Below are 12,565 nucleotides of genomic sequence, written 5' to 3'. Positions count from 1 at the left end.
ATGGTGCAGGGGACGCAACATATACAGACTGTCTTCCCCCGGGGAGCAAGAAACTCAGACTGTACAGTGGAGAGGGACTGGAGACCGATGAGGGAGGGTGACAGAGAGAAGCCCTGTACCTCAAGAGGCACAGCGGATGCCCACAGAGGCAGGCATGTGGCTCTGGACTCTACATCAGTCACCAAGAAAGAGACAACCCAGTGGGGCAGATGGTGGCCACAGCAGAAAGACCGTCAGGACGCACCTGTATCTTGACCCCATGGCACCTGCCTGCTTTCCTCGCCCTTCCTTCATAAGCAGGTAGGATGTCTCCAGCTCCTCTCCCCACCATGTGACCTGACCCCATAGGAGTCAGCCCAGCACTTGAGTTATGTAGCACCACAACAGAGGGCATCACCCCTGGCCAAAGAAGGTATGAGTGCCTTGACAAAGGTCTCATCAGGAAACAAGAACAATATTCTCCAGTGCCCAATAGGAGCAGAGCAGCAGCCTCCTTCCTAGTCAGTCTGCTCAGACTTATGACAATTGCTAAAATTAAGGTTCCGGTCAAAGAGTCACTCTCAGTCACCAAGACTCAGCTCCACCATCACAGTGCCCAAGCAGCTGCGGGTAATTCATGACAAATGGCCCTGGCTGTCTTCCAAGAAAACTTGATTTACAAAAACAAGCGCCAGGCTAGATTTGGCCAACCCCAGTCTCTCCTTCTGCCTTGGTCCCAGCCTCCTGGCAGGTAAACACACACCACTGCCAAGCTCCATTAGGAGCTGGTGCCCACCCCTGCAGAAGGAGTCATGGCCTCCTTTTGGAGTCCATCCTCAGAAGTCTCAGGAGTCTTCGCAACCTCCAAGAGCTGAGTGCTAGAGATTCATCTTGGAGCAGAACAGTGAGACCTGAGTGAAGAGGTTATCCAACCTCAGCCCCGTCTACATTGAGCTGCAGAGTTTGTAAGAGAGCTCTCTCAGTAAAAAGAAAGGCAGAGAAGCCTGGCTACTCCCTAAAACCCGTTTCTAGCCACATCTATACCTGTTCGGGGGCCTTCCTGCCAGGTTTTGAATGCCACCATGCCAAAATGTGAGCCACTGCTGATAGAGATGATCTATCTCCACTAGCCTAGTCTTGAAAAACGAGATGGCCATGGAAGTGTGGATTAAAGCATGGGAGTCATTCATTCATTCATGGCAACTGTGCCACACATTGTCAGAAGTGTTGGGGGGACAGTGACAGTGTCCATGGAGATCAAGTGGGTGATGCTGCAGAGGTAGGATGGGTGAACAGAGAAGAGAGCGGAGCAACACCTTCAGCCAGCGTGGTCAGGGGAGATGCTTAGCTCAGTTGAAGAAAAGAAGCCAGGTGTGGGGAGACATACAGAAAGAGTATCCCAGGCAACATGATACATTCAAGAACACCCAAGACAAAGAGGGAGCAGAATTCTTTGTAGGAGATAGGGTTTTCACTCACGAGGAATCCAATTTGAGTGATGAGTGATCAAAGGCAACCACCCCAGTGCGGAACCAGGCGTGGTGGCATACATATGAAATCCCAGTACTTGGGAGGCTAACACAGGAGGATCACAGGTTCAAAGCCAGCCTCAACAACTTAGTGAGACTCTCAGAAACTTAACAAGACCATGTTTTCAAATAAAAAAAAAAGTAGGGTTGGGGTATAGCTCAGAGGTAGAATGCCCCTGGAATCAATCCCCAGCATCACAAAATAATTTTTTAAAGTATCCAGGATTACCCTAGAATATCCAGGCATGAACACACACACACACACACACACACACACACACACACACACACACACCACAGACTTTGGTCTGAGGCAGGTCAAAGCAGTGTAGACTATATTGAATATTTGAGCATCTCCAGGGTGGGAAAGAGTACTTAGCATGCGGCCCTCCCATGGACCCGCACACACCATCCTTTTTCGATTTGGAAATCTCGCCCATGACCCTGTTCTCCCTGGGTCTCATTGTGAAGAGAGTTGGAGCCAAACTTGAGGGAAGGAATGTGATTGCCTCCAGCCCATGAGGCAGGATCGTGAGCCATTTAATAGGCTCTGGGCCCCTGTCCAGGCTCAGCTGGTCAGCTCCCAACAAGGCTCTCTGGGTCCATCTGTATTCTAAAGTTTGCCAGTCCCCAGGCCGCCTGGGGACTCTGGACAAAGCTGACTGACAAGGGGCCACTTATGGGGGGGCACGCAGAGCTGCTGTCCCCACCAGACACCCCCAGTGAGCTCCAGTGTAACCGTCTTCCCTCAGGGCAGCACTTGGCGCTGGCACGCGCAGAGACAAGGGCGATGACGAGTAAGGGCTCCCCGGAAACCATTCCACAGTCTCCACAAATGAAAAGAGATTTCTGCAGTGGACCTGAAATAGTCTCCAGAAGCCATTATAGAAAGCAGGTAAGTTAAAACGCAATTTAAATATATTTTCCTTGTTTAAACAAAGTGGATCGAGTGCATGGGAAATAACAGATTATACAGTGCTCCACGCTTCTATGAGCAATCAAAGCGCTCAAGAACCAATCGGTGGTATGTTTCTGCAGCCCCGATTTCTCACCATGACCAGAGGGACAATGCCCACGAAGTTAGTCTGGCTGACGAAGATCTCAGAGACGACCAGCTCGCTCATGGAGTCCTCCACTGGGTACTCCACCTGCCAAGTGATTTGCTGGGCTCCTGCCAGGGAGCTGCTGTTATCGATTCCAAAGTCCACTTGCAAGATCTCATAGAAGGAGCCGTTCACTCTGGAAAACAAACACACGGCAGAATTCAGCGCAAAGCCAATCACTGAGCAGAATGTCAAGAAGGTAGTAAGTCACCCCCCCCCCATCCATCTCCGTCAACCAGGGGAATGAGAGCCACCGTCACCAAAGCACTTGGATGGTGTGGACAGAGCCCAGTCCATGGGCTACCCTTGCACGCCCACACCTCAGAATGGGCTTAAAATCCTTCCCTGTGGAAAGCAGACCACTCTGCATTGAAGACCCAGAGAGCATTCAATGTCCTCTGCCCATACTATGAACAGCTCTCGCCCCTCACACACCAGGGCCAGAGGGCACTGTGTACAGAAAATGTTCAGAACATGGCCCAGCTTTGTCCTTCCAGACTCTCTGAACTTTAGAATCTGGGAAGGAGAACAATGATTCCATGGGCTTGTGGAACATCGTGAGAACAACAGAGGGGCGGATGTGGTGGTGGACACCTATAATCCCAGTAACTGGGAGGCTGAGACAGGAGGGTCACAGGTTCAAGGACAGCCTCAGCTAGTAGTGAGACTCTCATCAGCTTAGTGAGACCCTGTTTCAAAATAATAAAATAGGGCTGGGAGTGTGGATCAGAGGTAGTATGCCCCTGGATTCAATCCCCAATACCAAAACAGAGAGAGAGAGAGAGAGAGAGAGAGAGAGAGAGAGAGAGAGTGAATTCACTGTGCATGTGTTTGAGGGAGAGGGAGAGGGGGTAAAAGAAGATAAGCAAGACACATCTAATTGTAAAAAAAGAAAAAATAATTTATTTATAATTTATAATACTATTGATAGTATTATATAGGGAAAGGTTCTTAGAAATTGTAGGCTAATGATGGAATTCCTGAGAAAGACTGAAGAGAGTTAAAGCAAACAGCCGCCTAGCGGCCTAGCGCAGGACGGTGAGTGCGTCCTGTTGCACACCTCTATCTCAGTAAGCATTCTCATGCTATGACCCAAAGACCTGATGACCACAACTCAGAGTAAGGAATGTTTATTTGGGGGCTTACAGTTCTGGAGGTTCCAGAAGTTTCAGTCCATATTAGGCTAGGTCGCATCTGCAAAACTCAGGGTATATACGGCAGAGGGAAAGAGAGAAAGGGGGGTCCCTGGACATATATACGGTGCCCCAGGCCACACCCCAAGGACCAAGCTCCTCCAGACACAGCCTACCTGCCTACCTTACCACCCAATAAATCCATTAACTCGTCATGGATTTATGCACTGACCCTCGTGATTCGGCCATTTCACCTCTGAACGTTTTTGCATGAATGCTTGACTTCTTCCAGGAGGTGTTCTATATCTAAACCATAGCAACCTGTGTCCATCCTCCTGCATCTGCCCCACCCAGATCCAAGGAGGATTTTCCAGTCCATGAGCTGGACCAGCCTTGGCAGCTGCCCAAGCCCAGTGGTGATTGGAAGAGCTATCAAGCCAGAGGCGTCTCTATGCCCAGACTTTGGGTCTAGAATGTCCTCTGAAAGCTACTGTATCGAAGGCTTGGTCCCCAAGGCAGCAAGGTTCCGAGGTAGGGCTTTGGGGAGGTGATTGGCTCAAAAGGGCTTTGACCTTATCAGAGAAGTAAGTCATGTGATGGGTTACTTATTTAAGTGGACCACGGGTAGTGGTGGAAACTGTAGACACATGAGGGAAGCAAGGCTGGAGGAATGAGGTCACTGGGGGTGACCTCAAGGTCAACCATGGTTGGAGGAATGAGGTCACTGGGGGTGAGCCCTTGTCTCTGGCTCTTTTTCTACTACTACTAATTTCTCTTCTCACCCTCCCTTCCTCCTCCTCCTCCTCCTCCTCTTCCTCCTCCTCCTCCTCCTCATTCTTCTTCCTCCTCCTCCTCCTTCTCCTCTTCCTGCTTCCCAGCTGCCAGGAGCCAAGCAGCTCTCCCCACCACGCCCTGCCACCATATGCTTTGCCTCCTCTCAGGCCCAGAGCACTGGAGTTGGCCGACCATGACTGAACTTCTAAAACCATGCATCAAAATAGATCTTCCTCCTCTCAATTGTTCCTATCAGGAATTTCAGTCACATCAAAAAGCTGATTAGAAACATGCATCCACATTTTTTCTTTAAGGAGTCCTTTTTCTCAATTCAAGGAAGGCAGTCTTACCATTTTAGGCAGCTGGTGTGCTTGCTAATAAGTCCGTTTCTAGGGAAATGGCTCATGACTATTAGATTACCTGCTCTTGATCTACCCTTGGTGAGCCTTGCTCATTGAGAGAAGTGCCTTAGGACCGTCTCGATTTAATCATTGTGACTGCCTGCGTGGGGCAGAGTGAGCATTCCAGCCATGAGACGCTCACTGGGTGCTCTTTTTCCCGGAGTAGAGATGTGTGTTTGTGCAGTGTGCACATGTTTGAGTACGAATGTGTGAACGTGTGAATGGATTGTGCAGATGTGTGCTCACATGTGTGCACGTGAGGGTGCTGACAGGAAGGATCGGCCATGAAATGTGCTCTGGCTCTTTCCAAGAGGACTCGCTCCCAGGTAGACCAGCTGTCCAGGGAAATTTCACCTGCGGTCAAACTGAGCCTCTTCTCTAAGACCCGGGAAGATCCCTGCGGTGGGGCTGAGATAGTGTCTGAGCGCACAGTGTGACTGCAGCTCAACCATGGTGAGGAGAAGGATGGGGAGGGGCAGGCCAACTCCGTGGCTTGTCCAGGGACCACGCACAGCCCTCTGTCAGCCCTTGCGCATGACGCCGGATGGTGGATTCCGAGGGGGAGGAGGAGGAGACGGAGGGGAGAGAACTGCCCTCCAGCCAGTTGTGCCAGTTACACAGATTATTTTTCTCTCCACAGACTTCTAGGGGTTCTGAGCCACCAGGATGAGGTGATAGCACCTTTCCCCACATGGGTTTTTCCAGAACTGGAACGAGAAAGGCTGCCTCTGGTCTCAGGCTTGTTATTTTTTTTAATGAGCCTCTTTCTGGGCATTTATATTGAAAATGACCAGCAAGCAAAGCCAACACTGAGGGTCACACAGAGGAAGGCCCCTGGAGAAGCCTTGCCGGTGAATCTGGTAAATACAGAAGGAGCCTGAGCCTCAGGCTCCTCCCTCCACTGTGACCCCCTGAGAACAAGGCTACGCCTGTGTGCTTTCTGCTGGGACGCCGTTGCTGGCGTGGTGCCTAGAAAATTGGAGGAGCATAGTAAGGATCTGTTGAATCTACTGCAATACATAAAGGGCCCGAGGGAACACCCTGTGAAATCCTGGGCGATGTCACCTGCATGCTGGGAGACAAGGAGGTACTAGTCAGCGGAGCCTTGAGCCATGTCCTCCTGCCTGGCTGGCCAGTGTGTTTACCCACTGTGCTAAGAGAAGACACATCTGCGTCTACTGCTAAGATGGACGCTCCTAGCTGGGAGAGGTGCTGCACACCTGTAATCCCAGTGCTTGGGAGGCTGAGACAGGAGGATCTTAGGTTTGAAGTCAGCCTCAGCAACTTAGCGAGACTTTGTTTCCAAATTAAAAAACATATAGGGCTGGTAGTGTGGCTCAGTGGTAGAATGGCCTGGGGTTCCTTCCCCAGCACCAAAAAATAAATTTTATTTTAATTTAACAAGATGGAAGTTCTTCTCTGGGATTCCAGAGTCGGCTTCAGCTCCTGAGACAGTCACTTCTCACTACCATGTGTTCAGCACCCAGAAGCCGTCAGAACCAAGAACTCACTGGCACACAAAAGTAGACGGGGCCCCTCTTACTGGTCAGGTAAATAAGGTTAGTCCACAAAGCAATAAACGAAATCATAATACGTAAAGTAGGTGAAGGAAATCCATGTTGAAGTTGTTTTTCAATTTCAAAAACAACTAATTACAATTTATAAATGACCACCTTTCACGTTAAAGCAGAATGTGCAGTGAAAACAGAAGAAGGGACCGGAACGCTGCTCAGGGAGCGCCCCGGCTGGCGCGGGCCCTGGGGCAGAGGCCTCGGGATGGCTGTGAACAGTCCCCCGGCAGTGCTTGTCAAATAAATGAGGAAGTCTATTTTCAGCCGAAGGAAAAAAATCATGGGAAAAATATGTCCTGAACCATCAGGACGAACATAAGCTGCTAAGTATAAAAGAACATTCTCGGAGTCTTTGTCCAATGCCACCTGCTTAATGAAGCCTCCTGTGAGCCCCCCATCGCCAGCCCGGCCCGTGTCTGCAGATCGGAGGCCCTTGGCTGACTCTCCACACATCCCTAACTCCAACTTCCTAGCATACTGTTATTAGTTGTTTGTGTTGTTAAACGTGTGCATGCACACACGAATACACACACACCTCACGCTCACGCATGCATACACGAATACACACACCTCACGCTCACACATGCACACACGAATACACACACACCTCATGCTCACACATGCACACACGAATACACACACACCTCACGCTCACGCATGCACACACAAATACACACACACCTCATGCTCACGCATGCACACACAAATATGAGGGCCAAGAGAGCAAGAATTCTCCCCCATTTCACACACTACTGAATCCTCAGGACTTCGAACCAAGCCTGGGGCACTGTGAGTGTTCATTAAACATCTGTCGAGCACACTGGTGGACCAATGGACACCCACAGTGGCTAGGGAGGCCGGGAGGAGTGCGTCTGGGCGAAAGCAGAGGCGCTGTCTTACAGGTCTTGGGGCTGGCAGAAGGCGCTGGGCTGGACACTAAAGGGCAGGCTGGCCCCGCAGGCGGCCGCACAGCCCACCATTTAGGGTCCCCTCAGCGCTCCGTGCACGGCCCTCCTGGCATCCTCCCCATTCTCAGAGTCCCCACCAATTCCATTCTTCCAGGAGGACGAGAAAATCCCCACACATCAAACTCTTTATCAGAAAGGAGGGTCTTCAGTCCATCTTTTTTTTTTTTTTTAAGGGCACTAAGGATTGAATCCAGGGGCAGTCTACCTTTTTTATCTTTTTTTTTTCTTTTTTTTGGTGGTACTGGGGTTCCTGGTAGCCCTTCTACCTCCGGGCTACACTCCCAGACCATATATATATATATATATATATATATATATTTTTTTTTTTTTTTTTTTTTAAATTTGGAAACAGGGTCTCTTAAGCCAGCGAGACTGGCTACGAACCAGCGCGATCCTCCTGTCTCCGCGTGGGGATTACAAGCTTGCGCCACCACGCCCGGCTTATCTTTTGTTTTAAACAGGGCTTCACTAAGTTGCTGAGGCCAGCCAGGGTCAGACCTGCCGGCCTCCTGTCTCAGCCTCCCCAGTCGTGGTGACAGCGTGCGCCACCACGCCCAGCTGCAACTCACTTCACTGCGCTCTAATGGCAGCTTCTAGACTGGCATGGAAACGCCGCCGCCTCCTGCAGTTTCACACAGCACAGGCGCTACCTCCTGTTTCCAGTCTGTCGAGGTAGTTTTGCTTTCTCTGGGCATGTTACGCAAAGACTCTCAGGTTGATAAGCCGGGTGGTGCTGGGCAGTCAAAGGTTTAGAATCTAAAACCATTCACTGGTCTAGAGTGCGGACTTTCGTCCACTTAGGGCTCAAAACATTCTCTCCTTACTAGTTTGACTGACTTACTGACTTCTTATCCTTGCGTTGCTGGATCCAACTATTTAGAATTTAATTCTAGGACTTCTGGGCATGGTGGCACATGCCTATAATCCCAGTGCTTAGGAGGCTGAGACAGGAGGATTTCAGGTTCAAGATCCATCTCAGCAATTTAGTGAGACTCTCCGCAATCTAGCAAAACCCTGTTTCAAAACAAAAAATATGGTGTGTTCCTCTTCAGGTCTCACCCTGCTACCTGCCCCTCCTCATACATAACAGCGAGGTTGGCAATGACACCTTCTCGGATTGGGCAGAATAAATACCATCAAGATGGCCATACTATCAAAAGCGATCTACAGATTTAATTCCTCCCTTTGAAAAGCTAGATTTGACTATAAGTGGCTCCTCCTGTCAAATGTAAACTCAATTGCTAAATGTCCCTTCTGCAGCAGGGCGTGGTGGCACACGCCTGTAAGTACTTGGGAGGCTGAGACAGAAGGACCTCAGGTTCAAGGACAGTCTCAGCAACTTAGTGATGCTCTCAATGACCTATCCAGACCCTATTTCAAAACAAAACAGTAAAATGAGCTGAGGGTATAGATAGAATGTCCCTGGATTCAAACCTCAGTACCAAAAAAAATAAAATAAATGCTCCTCTAACATATACATATGATTCTGGGACCTACCCTCACAGTTCAATAATCATAGACTTGTTAATTGGGGAAAATTTCTCAATAGAGCCTCATAGTCCTCATTGTGAACATCAATTTCATTATATAAGTTCAGACAGAGGGACAGAGTAGTGGAGATTAGCCTGAGACTTGCAAATCCAGTAGAAAATAGTCCAGGAGATTTCTGGAGCGCACTGCCTTATCAGTCAGAGGCCCACCAGGAACTAGATGGCAAACTCAAAGCATTTAATTAAACAATGCAAAAAAGGTACCATTTACAGAGGTGGAAGCACTGTTATGGTAACTAGCAATGGGTGTTATGGTAACTAGCTAAAATAGCCACAGCAGGAAGTCACTGTGCTCCAGGTCTGAAAGATGGGCAGGCAGGGTGCTAACAGGATCTGGGACATGTCATGAGGCAGTCACCTGACAAGAGCCATGTCACAGTTGAAGAACAGAGTTGAGCCATGGCGACACCAGGCGGCAACAAAGTAGGTAGCAAATACGTTGGTCCACGGCCCCCGCCTTGCGCTCAAACCTCCCAGGAATCCAAAGGAAAGATGATGCGGCCGGCACAGAGACGATCTCGTTTAGCACAGAGAAGGGAGGGAAGAGAAGACTCAGCCCGGGGGAGCAGAAAGAGATTAACCAGAACTATCTCCACACCAGCTGCACTTCCTCCAAAAACTGAACACTCCCCAAAACTCCCAGAGATTTACTAGCTCAGGGAACTTGAGGACGTCCCCGGAGAGTCCGCGAGCTGATCAGGAGGTCTGGTGACCACGTCAGCACATCGTAAGCTGACCGAACCGAGAGTTCAGACCACACGTGACGAGGACTACATACACTACGAAAGTATTGCAAGAAATTTACAACATATTTGGAATATTTTAAGGAAACAAAAATTAACAAGAACAACAAACAGCAATAACAACAAATCCTAGAAAAGGAAAGGGGTGTGATTTCCATAATTTCACATTATTTCATTTAAAATGTCAAGTTTCCAATAAACACTTCAGAGCTATACAAACAAATAAATCTGGCCCACACACACAGGGGAAAGAGCAGTTCATATAAATTGTCCCTCAGGAATGGCAGGTGTCAATCTTAATAGATTATTTATTTGCTTATTTAATTATTTATTTATTTATTTATTTATTTATTTATTTATTGTGGTACAATGGATTGAACCCAGGGGCAGGCATTCTACCTCTGAGATATACTCCCAGCCCTATTTTTTTGTTTTTTTAAACAAGATCTCACTAAGATGCAGAGGGTCTTAATAAGTTACTGAGGCTGACCCTCCTGTCTCCACTTCCCAAGTACTGGGATTCAGGCATGGGCCATGATGCCAAGCTGCCAGAGTCTTTAAATCAGATATTTTTAATACATGAAAAGAACCAAAGGAAACTTTGTTTAAAGAGCTAAAGAAATTTTGAGGATGCTGTTTCAACAAATACAAAATATCAACATGATGTAAATTACACAGAAAGAACGAGGCATAAACTTTGAAGCTGGAAGAAAGCAACCAAAATGTAAAATTAACTATAGGAACTAAACAGAAAATTTGAGTAGGTAGAAAAAAAGAATCAGCAAATCTGAAAGTAGGTCAAATAAGATTACGCAGTTTGTATAAGAGAAAGAGAAACTTGAAGAAATGCACAGAGCCTAAAAATCAGCATGTAAATACACGGGTTTGAAGTCCTAATAAAGTATGGAAGCGAGAAATAAGAAAAAGACTATTTGAAAAAAACAATTCCCCGGTTTTATGAAAAGCGTTGGTTGTCACATGCAACATATGTAGCAGAAACTCAGGAACATCCAGACACACCGTAATCAAAATTCCAAAAGCTAAAGATAGTGAATCTCTTAACAAGGCAGGAGGAAAGTTACAACTCATATAGAAGTGTCATCATTAAGATTGACAGCTGATTTCTCATTGGAAACCATGGGGCCAGGAGGCAATGGAATGGCATATTATATCCAAAATACTAAAAACAGAATACAGAGAGGGAGGAAGGAAGGAAGGAAGGAAAGAAGGAAGGAAGGAAAAAAAGGGAAGGAAAAAGAAGGGAGGGACAAGAATTCTATAGCCAATAAAACTATCCTCCCAAAATACATTCCTATATATGTATTTTTTTGTGTGTGGTACTGGGGTTCCTGGAAGCCCTTCTACCTCTGGGCTACACCCCCAGACCTATTTTTACATTTTTATTTGGAAACAGGGTCTCCTAAGCCAGCGCTCGTGGCTGGCTTCGAACCTGCGCGATCCTCCTGTCTCCGCCTCCCAAGCGCGGGGATTACAAGCGTGCGCCACCACGCCCGGCGTACATTCCTATATTTTAAAAAATGGAAAGAAATCATTGCTACCAGATATGTCTATGAGACATACTAAAGGTATTCCTTCCGGCTGAACTGAAAAGACTCTAGATGGTAATCTGCACAAAGAAATAAAGCACACCAGTAAAGGGGTTGGGTTAACTTTAAAAGGAAGTATGAAATATTATCATTTTTCTACTAGCTGCTTTAAAAGATAAATGCATAAAATTATGATTACATATCTGTGTTTTTACTGCTGCAATTAGCAAGCCCCTCAGCAACTTAGCAAGACTCTGTATCAAAATAAAAAGGGCTAGGAGAGTAGCTCAGAGGTCGCACATCCTTGGGGTCAATCCCCGGGACCCACCCCCCACAAAAGATAAGAAAGCCATCATTCTCACTTTCCTCTTGTTAGGTTTGTTCTGCTTTGGTATGAATCTCAAATATATTTTCCTGGTATAAACTCTCTCTGTGGCTCCTGAATCAACTCCAGCAAGCCGGCCACTCACTACTCCACTTCCCAACCACCAGAAAACGATGCTACCCTTGCCTTTTCCTGTTTTAAAAACATTTTAAGTACCTTGCAGGCTGGTGTCACTGGCCTTATTTTTGCTTACCAACATCTCCCAGAGCTGAAAACAATAAATCTTGGTAATGAGCACACACTTCAGGCGCCGCTTCCTCCTCCGCTGCCAAACCCGGGACAATTTCTCAAGCTAACAACTCGCCCTCGCTTCCAGCTGATTTGATTTTATCAGCATCACCGTGACAAGCCCAGAGACAGCGAAGACAATTGCCACAATTATTTTCTCCCTCTTCTGCTATCTTTCTGACAACAGCCCAAACCTTTCCAGGAAATGAAGGCTCAGAATCATCTCGTAGGATGTTCCGAATACAACTTTTGAAAGTTTCTCTCTTTCTCCCTCTCTCCTCCCCATCACCGACTTGGAGAAGAAAAAAAAGACTGCTGTTGTATAAAAATGGCCAATGTATTTCTCACTGGAATATATTTCTATTTAGGTCTCCTTGGAGAGGGAGGACAAGTCCAGGCTGACTACAGGGGAGTGATGACGGGCACAGGGCGTAAACACAGAGGATGAGCCTGAGGTTTTGTTAACCGTGCTCAGGCCCCAGAGGGAACATTCATGGTTTGATGTTCAGAGCAGAACCGGGAACCTGATTCTGACTTATAACATTAAGTCATTGTGTGTGTGCATGTGCGTGTGTGTGTGCGCATGTGTGTGTGTGTGTGTGTGTGTGTGTGTGTGTGTGTGTGTTGCTGGAGATGGAATCCAGTACATTCTAT

At 47.6% G+C, this 12,565-nt stretch overlaps 1 protein-coding gene across 1 annotated transcript in view; it reads right to left on the bottom strand.

Moving 5' to 3' along the window:
- TMEM132B (transmembrane protein 132B) overlaps nucleotides 1-12,565 on the bottom strand; it is a gene marked incomplete at both ends in the record, with an annotated part of 268,473 nt that overhangs the window by 69,845 nt on the left and 186,063 nt on the right. The window contains one exon of the mRNA XM_080717433.1: nucleotides 2,561-2,747. Coding sequence (XP_080573559.1) covers nucleotides 2,561-2,747 — 187 coding nt within the window. The remainder of the gene's footprint in view (nucleotides 1-2,560; nucleotides 2,748-12,565) is intronic.

Source organism: Muscardinus avellanarius (genome assembly GCF_963383645.1).
Source record: "Muscardinus avellanarius genome assembly, chromosome: 21".
Taxonomy (NCBI): domain Eukaryota; kingdom Metazoa; phylum Chordata; class Mammalia; order Rodentia; family Gliridae; genus Muscardinus; species Muscardinus avellanarius.
Note: the sequence above shows the minus strand (reverse complement) of the source record. Positions and strands in the feature narration are given on the sequence as shown.